Source organism: Brassica oleracea, chromosome C1 (genome assembly GCF_000695525.1).
Source record: "Brassica oleracea var. oleracea cultivar TO1000 chromosome C1, BOL, whole genome shotgun sequence".
Taxonomy (NCBI): Eukaryota; Viridiplantae; Streptophyta; class Magnoliopsida; order Brassicales; family Brassicaceae; genus Brassica; species Brassica oleracea.
This window is the reverse complement of record NC_027748.1, coordinates 17,121,573-17,133,257: the sequence shown is the minus strand read 5'-3', so window position 1 is coordinate 17,133,257 and position 11,685 is coordinate 17,121,573. Positions and strand designations below refer to the sequence as shown.

The 11,685-nt window shown below is 36.4% G+C and overlaps 1 protein-coding gene across 1 annotated transcript; it reads right to left on the bottom strand.

Moving 5' to 3' along the window:
- Positions 1-8,167: 8,167 nt before the first annotated feature.
- On the bottom strand, positions 8,168-10,183 carry LOC106292981. The gene is made up of 7 exons (XM_013728679.1): positions 9,952-10,183; positions 9,770-9,862; positions 9,446-9,676; positions 9,173-9,325; positions 8,998-9,051; positions 8,764-8,907; positions 8,168-8,626 (listed from the first exon to the last, which is right to left on the bottom strand). The coding sequence occupies exons 1-7, from the start codon at positions 10,123-10,125 to the stop codon at positions 8,261-8,263; spliced, it is 1,215 nt and encodes a 404-aa protein (XP_013584133.1). The 5' UTR covers positions 10,126-10,183; the 3' UTR covers positions 8,168-8,260.
- Between the last annotated feature and the right edge of the window lie 1,502 nt (positions 10,184-11,685).

The window sequence follows — 11,685 nt, the reverse complement described above, 5'->3', positions numbered from 1 at the left end:
AACAAGAAGTACCAATACTCACATTTATATTTTACCAAACAAAATACTGGATACAAGGAAAATATAACGTAAGCAAGAATAATAAATTTTAAAAATAAGAACAAACTTATAGGAATGAACTTTCTGCTACTAAATGAGAAGGTAAATATTTTATTTTATTATCAAAATATTATATATTTTAATTATTAAAATTAATTTTTTTAGAATATAGAAAAATAAAAATTTAAAATTATGTGCATCATTCTCTTTTTGAAAAGTTTCGAGATGAAACAAATCTACTTGAAATATGTAATTCTAATGTGCAAGATTGCATTAAGAAAGTACATTTGACAGAAACCTCTCTCTATCTTATCCTCTCGTTTAGGACGACACAAAAGTAGATCTCGTTCATCCTCCGACTGGTGCCGCGTGTTAGCGTGTGTGTGTCCGGCTCGGCGGGTCTTCCTCTCCCTCTTCTCTGTTTTCGATTTGCTTCTTCTCAGTCGCCGTCTATCTCCCCGTTTTGTCAGTGCTCTGCGTTTGGAGGCTTCGCCGGAGTTCGTCTTCGCTGCAGAGAAGGTTCCCGTTCTGGCGAGGTTCAGCTGGATGTTGGAGTTCTCGACGCGGGTTTGGTGGTGGTTTCTGTTGCAGGAGTCGGATTTTAGGGTTATACAGGAGATCCCTTAAGTCTCCTGGAGGAGTGACGGCGCGTGGGAGGCGTGTTCTTGGCTCTCCTTTTGGTCTCAGTCACGGTCATGATACGGCTTCGCCTGGGCTAAGGGTGAGAGGCGGTTGAAGTGGAGTTTCCGTTTCCTCCTTGGTGTCTTGGGTTAACGAGCTTTATCTTTCTCCGGCCATGGAGCTCTGGAGATCCGGTTACTCGGAGGCGCGTCTTTAGCCCTAGCTGCCGGCGTGTGTTGGAGCTTGTGGTGGTGGCGTGTGGGTGTCGAATGTTGTGGATAAGCTTCAATAAGATAGCTTAGGATACAAGTTATTCATTAAGGAAAGTAGAATAACTTATAGATTAGGATAAAGATAAGTTTCCTAGTCTCAAGTGTATTAGGACAAGTTAAGAGTTCCTATATAAAGAGATCTATAATGTATGTTGATCTCATAAGTTAAGAAATAAATAAAACGAAGGTACTGTTTTATTAAAAGCTTTGCACACAAACATACGATCCTTGGCAACTAGATTTGGTATCAGAGCTACAGGTTCTGTGTTTTGTTTTTTTTAAAAAAAAAAAAAAAAAAAAAAAAAATTCAATGGCTGATCCAATGGCATTGGTGGACACGAAGATATTAGGGAAAAGAGAAGGAATCCCTGGCACTGTTGTCTGTCCAATGTTAAGCTCAACCAACTACACGGTTTGGACAATGCGAATGAAGGTCCTGTTGCGTTTTCACAAAGTATGGGAGGCGATCGAACCAGGCACGAACGAAGGGGACAAGAATGATTTTGCTACTGTTCTTCTGTTTCAATCAATACCCGAGAACGTGATACTGCAGGTAGGCGAATGTGCATCTCCTAAAGAAATATGGGGAGCCATAAAAGCAAGAAACCTTGGCGCAGATCGTGTAAAGGAAGCTCGGCTGCAGACGTTGATGAACGAATTTGACCGCTTAAAGATGAATGACGACGAGTCTGTTGATACCTTCTCAGGAAAGTTATCTGAACTCTCTTCTAAAGCGGCCTCGTTAGGACAAAGTATTGACGAACCGAAACTTGTAAAGAAGTTCTTAAATAGTCTTCCTCACAATAAGTACATTATGATGGTGGCTTCTCTCGAGCAGATGTTGGATCTAAATACAATCAAGTATGAAGATGTTGTTGGAAGAATTAAAGCGTATGAAGAACGCATTAAAGGGAATACACCAAACGATCAACAAAACAGCCTGCTATTCTCAAGTTCAGAAGGATCATATGATCAGAACTCGAAAGGACAAGGGAGAGGTTCAAGTCGTGGCCGTGGCAGAGGGGACAGAGGAAGAGGACGCAGAAGAGGCAGCTCTGCAGAGTGGACAAAGGGAAAGAAAGATTACTCGCAGATCACCTGTTTCAATTGCAAGAAAAAAGGTCACTTCAAGTCAGTGTGCCCTGAGAAGAAAGAAGAAAATCAAGAGCTCAATCAGAATGAAACTGAAACTGCAGACGTCGCACTTTACATGCATGAAGTGGTGTTCTTAAACGAAGAAAAAGTGTTACCTAAAGCTTTTGATCCAAGCAAGAAAGAAGATGGTGAGTGGTACTTAGACAATGGTGCCAGCAATCACATGACTGGTGAGAAATCATATTTTTCTGAGCTAAACCATAATATCAAAGGAAGGGTGAGATTCGGAGATGGATCTTGTGTTGATATCGATGGAAAGGGATCAATATTGTTTGAAGCCAAGACGGGTGAACAACGACTTCTCACAGACATCTACTACATTCCTGAGCTGAGAAGTAACATTCTCAGTTTAGGACAAGCAACTGAACAAGGCTGCGTTGTTAGAATGCGGGAAAACTATCTAACTTTGAGGGATCCAAACGGGAGACTACTGACTAAGGTTCTTAGGTCCTCTAATCGACTTTATAAGATATCTCTCAAGGTAGGTAAACCCGTATGTCTTCTTACAAAGCTAAAAGAGGAACCATGGAGATGGCACGCACGCCTTGGTCACATAAGTTTCAAGACAATTAAGGCTATGGCGACGAAAGAGATGGTTCATGGCCTACCAGAGATTCAAGAAGAAAAGCAGGTGTGCGACTCATGCTTAGTAGGCAAGCAGACAAGACACAGCTTTCCGAACGCAACGCCGTACAGATCATCAACTGCATTAGAGCTTCTACATGCGGATCTGTGTGGGCCAATTTCTCCAACTACACCATCTCAGAATCGATATATTTTTGTGATAATCGATGATTGCACAAGATATATGTGGTCCATCTTAATGAAAGAAAAGAGCGAAGCGTTTGAGAGATTTAAAGATTTTAAATCCTTTATTGAAAAAGAAGTAAAGAAATCAATAGGAACGCTTCGTACGGACAGAGGAGGAGAATTTACGTCCCGTCAGTTTCTAGAGTTCTGTAACAAAAGTGGCATCAAACGCCATCTTACTGCCCCCTACTCTCCGCAACAAAACGGAGTGGTTGAAAGGAGAAACCGAACTCTCATGGAGATGACCAGAAGTATGTTGAAAGCAACCAAAGTTCCTAATTACATGTGGGGAGAAGCAGTACGTCACGCTACGTATATTATCAATCGTGTTCCTACCAGAGCTCTAATGAATCAGACGCCATACGAGAGCTTGAAAGGAAGAAAACCTAGCATTGGACACATTAGAGTGTTTGGTTGTGTTGCACATGAAAAAGTGGACTCGGTCCATTTAAGAAAATTAGATGATCGCTCACAAGCTCTCGTTCATCTTGGGATCGAGCCTGGCTCGAAAGCTTATCGACTTTACAACCCTACTACTAAGAGGGTTGTAGTAAGCCGAGACGTAATTTTCAATGAAGATGTAGCTTGGAATTGGAAGGGAGCAGATATAGAAGAAAGCAACTCTGGTAACTTTCATATGGCTTGGGGAACAACACTGGACGAAGGCAAAGGTCCGTTTGTAATAGGTGCTAATCAAGAGGATGCTGCCGAAGAAACAGAACATCAAGAAACAGAGCAACAAGAAGATGGAACAGAGCAAACACACGCCGAAGATCAAATAAGTGAGGGAGCTAAAACTCATGCAACAAGAAGATCAACTCGTCAAACAAACAAACCTAGCCATCTTGACGACTATATCTTGCTTGCAGAAGTAGAATGTGAGTTGCTGCTACACTCAATCAATGAAGAACCTACTAGTTTTCGAGAAGCAAAGAACAATAAGCAATGGACAGGCGCGTGTGAAGACGAGATAGAAAGCATCAACAAAAATCACACTTGGACGTTAGTAGATAGACCAGACGGAGTCAAGATCATTGGCCTCAAATGGGTGTTTAAAATAAAAAGAAACGCAGATGGATCTATCAACAAGTTCAAAGCTCGTCTTGTGGCAAAAGGATATGTACAAGAACAAGGTATCGACTTTGACGAGGTATTTGCCCCTGTAGCCAGACTAGAGACGATAAGACTTCTAATTGGCTTAGCTGCTGCAAATCAGTGGGAGATCCATCATTTAGATGTCAAAACAGCTTTCCTACACGGTGAGTTGAATGAAGATGTTTACGTTTCACAACCTGAAGGGTTTGAAAAGAAGGGAGATGAACATAAGGTTTTCAAACTCTCTAAAGCGCTTTATGGTCTAAGACAAGCTCCACGAGCTTGGAACACAAAGCTTGATCAGATCCTGAAACGACTAAAGTTCAAGAAGTGCTCAAAGGAGAGTTCTGTGTATCGAAGAGAAGATGGAGGTAAATTACTTATAGTGGCGATCTACGTTGATGATCTCTTTGTGACTGGAACTTCTGTAAAAGAAATAAAAGAGTTCAAGAAGGATATGTCGAGTAACTTTGAGATGTCCGATTTGGGTCTGCTAACCTATTACCTTGGGTTAGAAGTTAAACAGAGTTCGGGCTGCATCACGATCAAACAAGAAGCCTATGCTCAACGTATACTAAAGGAAGCTGCAATGGATGACTGCAACTCAACTTGTATACCAATGGAGTTTGGTCTACAACTCTCCAAAGGAATGGATGAACCGGAGATTGATGCAACACTCTATCGAAGAAGAATCGGATGCCTCAGATATCTTATGCATACACGACCTGACATGGCTTTCTCGGTTGGCATCCTAAGTAGATATTTGCATTCTCCTAGAATTTCACACGGCAAAACATTGAAACAAATCCTAAGATACTTGAGAGGAACAGTTGGTTACGGCTTATCATTCAAGCAAGGAGGATCCAAGAAGCTCATTGGATATAGTGACAGTAGTCACAACACCGATCCCGACGATGGAAGAAGCACAACAGGTCATTTGTTCTGCCTAGGAGAAACGCCAATCACTTGGTGTTCTCAGAAGCAAGACACAGTGGCATTATCTTCGTGTGAAGCGGAGTTTATGGCCGCAACTGAAGCTGCTAAACAAGCTATTTGGCTTCAAGACTAGGGGAGGGAAATCACAGGAAAAGAGATGGAAAAGACAATGATTCGTGTGGATAATAAATCAGCTATTGCACTGGCTAAGAATCCTGTTTTTCACCGTCGAAGCAAGCATATCCATAAACGCTTCCATTTCATACGAGAACGTGTGGAACAAGACGAGATCGACATTGAGCACGTACCCGGAGTCGAACAGAAAGCGGACATCCTAACTAAAGCCTTAGCAAGAATCAAGTTTAAGGAGATGAGAGAAAAGATTCAAGTTCAAGACCTAAGTGAAAATGATTTGAAGCTTAGAAGGGAGAATGTTGTGGATAAGCTTCAATAAGATAGCTTAGGATACAAGTTATTCATTAAGGAAAGTAGAATAACTTATAGATTAGGATAAAGATAAGTTTCCTAGTCTCAAGTGTATTAGGACAAGTTAAGAGTTCCTATATAAAGAGATCTATAATGTATGTTGATCTCATAAGTTAAGAAATAAATAAAACGAAGGTACTGTTTTATTCAAAGCTTTGCACACAAACATACGATCCTTGGCAACTAGATCGAACAATCGCGGTGTCGGAGTGAGTCGTCTATGGCTTCTCCGAGGCGGTTCTGCGGCCCCATCTCAACAAGATTTCTCTTCCCGTTAGTCGGTTTTGAGTTTCCCGATTGAACATTGTCGACTTGTTCGTCGGGTCGTTGCTTGCTCTGGTTTGGTTTGTGTTGCTGAAACTGTGCCACCGGTTCAGCGTTTCAACATCAAAGGCTGTCCTTTCTTCGGTTCTCGGAGGAGGCGACTGACGGAGGCTTGGTTGCTTCTTGTGGTCTGAGAAGTTATACTTCCTTCCGGTGGATCAGTCGTCTGCGAGGCGCATCCCAGTGCCGTGAGTTTGTCTTGCCGTGGGACTCTTGTTGCGGTAGTGTCTCCAGATTGTCTTTGCAGGTTATGGAGCGAGTTATAGATCGATTATTAGACGTCATTCCGTTCCCGTCTTTCTGCTCACCGGCCAGGTATGAGGTCCTCACCGATCTTTGCACTTAGTCGGTTTCAGTGCTGCTGGAGTTTGTACAGGGGTTATGGAGCGATCTTCACATGGTTTGTGTTCTATACCCATCTCCTTTAGCACTTGGCGCGTATTTGATTGATGCAGTTATAAGTTTCGAGGCGATCACCAAGACCTAGCTATTCCTAAGGCGACATTGATAGTCCTGGCATCCGAGGCAACGAGGAGAACCTCACCTATTTATGGCTATGGCTGAAGGTTGAGAACAGGAAACTGATTCCTTAGGATTTTAAAATCAAGATAGTGGAACGTGCCGGGTTTAGTGGGTGGGCGAAACTATTCTTGTAATACATAGACTCGGGAACTTTTGTCGGCCTTGTAACCGTTTTCAAATTTCCCGTTTAACGGGTTGATATTAATATATTTAAATTAAAAAAAAAAGATTGCGTTAAGAACTACAAAATATCTGATCATAAATTTCAAATAAGACTTACTAATAGAACAAAAAATTGCATGTCTGAAACAACAATTTTCCAAATATCTTCTGAAAATTTTCTATTTTGAAATTATGAAAAATTTCTCCACTGAAAGATACAACAAACTATTTATTGTTAGGAAAGTAGCTTTTTAAACTATTAATTAGTCTAATTCTTTTAAGAAATTTTAATAAATATCATGCTATGAAAGTGATAACATTTCTCTTATCATGACAAGTGTTTTGATCAAGATTTATCAAAGTGTAATTGGTTTGTTAACGTTTTCAGAGACTAAATTGTATTTGAATTATGATTTTATTTCGATTGCTGATTTAAAAATGAGGTTCTAACAAATTTTTAACACAATTAAGAAAATCAGTATAGGCGCTTTATGTCAAAAAAATGTGCATGACTTGTTAAAGTTTTGAGGTATTATTCATTAATTTCATGTTTTTATTATATATATTTTATAGATTATTTAAGTTTAAAATAACATCAAATCATTTTTAGAATTGAAGTAATAGTAGATGATGGAAATGATTCTATAATTGTTGTAATATTTGATGAAGATGGTTCAAAAACAAATGAAGCAATCCGATAAGAAGTAAACCTCATATACTCAGATATAATAATTTGTTAATATTATTTGTGTGGTCATAAATTTTATCTAATAATTTATTGTAACAAATAAAAAAACTCATCATAACAAGGATTGAAACATATTCTCAAATGTATGCATTCAATTGTATGTGTGAAAATTATTTCTTTGAGATAAACCTTAAAGAATGAGATTTTCAATCTTCGTATCGAAGTTTTAGAGTTTCAAAAGTTTATAAACACATAATGGTATTTATACTATATACTATGTTTTAATGTTTGATAAATTTATTATATTACTTAATTTAATACTTGAGGTTTTTCAATTTATTCAAATTTGGTAAGCGAAAAAAAAATCAGAAATAAAAGTGACAATTTTCAGAAAAAACCACATACTCAAGTTCAATTGATATTGTTTTAAAGTTAATATATATATATTTTTTGTTTTTTTCTATTGTTTTAATAATTTGTTTTCATTAAGAAAACTAATCTTTTAAAAATAAAGCTTATTCTATTCAAAAAGTCTAATACTACTATTATGCTCTTTGTTAAAGTAAAACAAAGTTACATAGTCGAGGTATATAGGGTGGATTTTGAACTCTAAATTTTGAAATAATTTTAAATTAAAATATCAAAACTCCAGTCCAACGCACAGGTCCATATCTAGTTTAATTATAAGATTAAGTTATGACGTAGGCTTCAAATAAAGTCTAGTAAGCAGATTTCATAATTACATTAAGACCTCTCAATGTTTTAATCGTCAAAGTATGTTCTTTTTTTTGCGTTAGTTTCACTATTTTGTAGATAACTTTTTGCATTTGATTGAATTAATAATATAATTTTTTTTTTCAAAAAAATTATGAGTTAAGTTGGGAAATTTCCATTAACGGAATTTGGATATAATTAGAAGAGTCTTTGATATAATTTTTTAATTAATAGATTCATAAAATTTGTAGAGATTTTTTTTTCAGAAATTTTGTAAATGTGGAGAGAGTTTTGTGTATACAAGCAAATTTTTCTTTTAGGATTCAAAAGAGATGCATAGTAAGTATTCTGAAATTTTTATTTTATGCGACAATTTCAAGAATACATATGCCAATAACACTAAAATTATAGATACAATATAGACCAAATTTTTTAATTAATGATCGAGTCCTGGACCACCATAAAATATTATATGACCGGCTTCTTGGAATTCAGACTTTACGAAGTCGATCACTTTGTATCCTGCATTATCGTCCGAAAATGATTCCATATAATCCACTTTAGTATCAAAGTTATAATTATCATCGAGTATGGCTACACGTTTAACATATGCATCGTAACGTATATGTTCAAATGGAAAAATTCCATATCCCATTTGAGGACCAGGTAGTGATGCGGTGAACACTTCTCCTCCCCACTCGACGTAGTTTCCAGAGCTTTGGCGAAACAAATTCGACGGCCAGAAACCAATTTCTTCTGCGTCTGTACCAAACTCAAACCACCAGTTCCCATTTGCTTTGTCCTGGTGCCAACAAAATGATTAGTAGACAGAGTAACTATACTGACTGAATTATGAATCGTATTGACAGCTAACAAGAAGTTAATGAGAATGAATAATGTAATAAATACACAGAAGCATAATCTAAGAATGAAGCCAACCTTGATTAAGCCGAATGAGCTGAAATAACTTGTCTTAGCACCACGTTCAGAAGCTGGCAGCATTGACATGCCCATTGGATAATCTTCACGAACACTTATCATTCCTACGTCACATTGGTGATTGTAACATTGTTGTCCACCGGCCTGTCTCATCGATATACATATTTGTCACGTCACATATATATGAACGAGAATTTACTAACAAGGGCTGGCCGTACGTGGCCTCGGTCTTACTTTTGTATAGACGAAAAGCCGAGGTTGGTCATCCTTGTACAGTAATGGATTTACCTGAATACATTATACATATATAGTGTATTTTAAAATTATTTATCAAAGTACAAAATACAAATAGCGTAGTAACTGGGGCTTGTAGTGTACGTACTATATAGTGGAAAAGTAAATAACTTACAGTTATACCCATTTGTATGAAATCGTCTCCCATCTGAATGTGAAGCCGAGCACTACTGAATTGGCTAGGCTTAACCTTAGGGGCGGTTATACACAGTTCCATTGTTGCTCCATTGAAGACCATTCCTTTGTTCGGTGTCCGACCCACCGCAAACTAATCCAAATTATTTTCACTCAGTATCCAAACATACTACTTATTATAAATATATATATATATATATACATCAAACATTCATTCGGTAATTAGGTTATTTAACTAGAAGAAGTAACTTACATGATGTTGGTCGTAATACGGGTCACTAGTACCGTAGGTAGTAGTGTTGTAAGAACTACGAGGTGTATATATATCCTCTAACGAGTTTAATCCCAAGATATCGTCTTTGGTGATTCTTCGTATAGGGACCGTACCAATGGGACAACCCACACCATTCTCCCATAAGTAACCAAATCCAGTGTTGTTTGTCTCTCTTTTTCTCTTTTCATCGGGATGGGATATCGGACGCATCTAAGACATGACATAAAAGGATTATTGTATTTTTCTTCAAATGTACAATTTTCAAAGAATTTACATTTATAGCGGATGGATCCAAAGTTGTACCTTGTAATGGTATGTGTGATTTTTCATAGAAGGGTGATCAAATGCTGGTTGCTTGACGAAATCCACGCATCCGTATTTTTCTCCATGAATAGTCTATCGTTTCCAACCATAAATATAGAGTTCATTATATAAAATTTAGCTGTATGCTTGTATATGTAAGTACGAAAAGATTATGAATTAACCTTGATGATCTTGACGGCGGGTTTGTTAATTGTCCTTAACTTCTTCTCGATTTCAAGATCTCCGTATTTAGACGAGCTCCCGGCTTCGATAAAGCAACTGTTATGACTTGTTATTATATGACCAAAGATGTAACACATCAACAACACGCACATCACTGGACCTCTCACTTCCATTTTTACCAACAAGAGAAATAATAAGAGAGAGGAATACAGAGCTGACTGATTGTGAAGGAGGATAGATAAACGTTTTATACGGGTACAAGGTCGAGGAGGCTGAGAAAGAAACAAAAGTTATGGTTTTTAATTTAAGACCTTTGACTAAAACGTAAAAATTGACCCAACGGGTTCTAGTTAATTCGGCAGAGACTTACTTTTTGGTCAATGATTTTTTTAGTAAGCTCGCAATTTTTAAATATCATCTTCTCATATTTTTTGTAAATAATCAATAATAACAAAAGAAAAAAAATCTTTTTGAATATAACATGTTCAGATTTGAAATATTGAGCAATGGTATTGGTTATCCTAATAGAATCGATGTTTATAGACATAATTTGATTATCTAGAAGAAAATAAACATATTCCGAAATTTCAAATTCATAAGAAACTATAGATTAATTTAAAACCCCTAATGTTAATGTTCATAATAAAATAATAAATTTACAAGCAGTTACATAGAAAAACTCAACTATCACGTTTGGAGTCCTCACAAGTTTTGGATGCAAACGAAACTAACATTTATTGATACAATAAATAAAACTAAGATAGATGCCAAAAAGAGTGAAATTAAGATGGATGCCAAAAATATGAGTGAAATAACATTTATTGTATATGAACACACAAAGTTATTAACTGTAGTTATTTTCTAGCTTTAACTATCAGACTATGTACGGTTACGACATTCAACACTTTTTTTGTATTTCAAGTTTTTAACTTTCCACGTTATCTTTTTTTTCTCCTACGTCATCATTCAACATACATTCAACTTTACGCTCTATTTAAAAAATAAAAATATCAAAAACCAATTATTTAATTAATAATCAGATTACTTATTTCAGTAATTATGAAAAAATAAAAATATCAAAAACATTTTGAAAATGACATGTGTCTAATTGAATTTTTCAACTCCGTTTAATCCAAATATGCATTTAAAAAAAATTCAGCTATCTTTTACAATGATTTCAATTGTCGAATAAGAGTTTCAACTACTCCATTGTACGTAGTCCTATCAATAATCTTTAAAATTGTCGATTATGATATAAGTTATTTTTAAAAAATTGCAACCATAAAAATAAAATTTGGCTATAAAATCCCTACTTACTAAAATAATATTTTATTATACAGCTACAACAGTTACATCTCTAAAAAAGTTATACGGACAAAATTGTACTTTGTGCTGCACAAAATTTTAAACTACATTCCAACCAATCATCAAAATCTTAAAATTGTATTTTTTTTCATACCTCTTTCAAAACCCCCTAAATGTTATAAATAAATGGGAGAAAGAGATTGTTTATATGTCATAATTATGGAGCCCTTTATATATATAGGGAATTACAATAGACCGTCATAGATAAATGGAAAGTATACAAATCCTAAAGTGATTAGGAAAAGGAAATCCTACACATACAAAGAAAATGAAACTGTCTAAGTAGAAAGAAAATATGTCTATTTGGCTATGACATTCACAAATCGGTTCATAACACTTCCCCTTGAATGTTATAACCATAAGAGCTC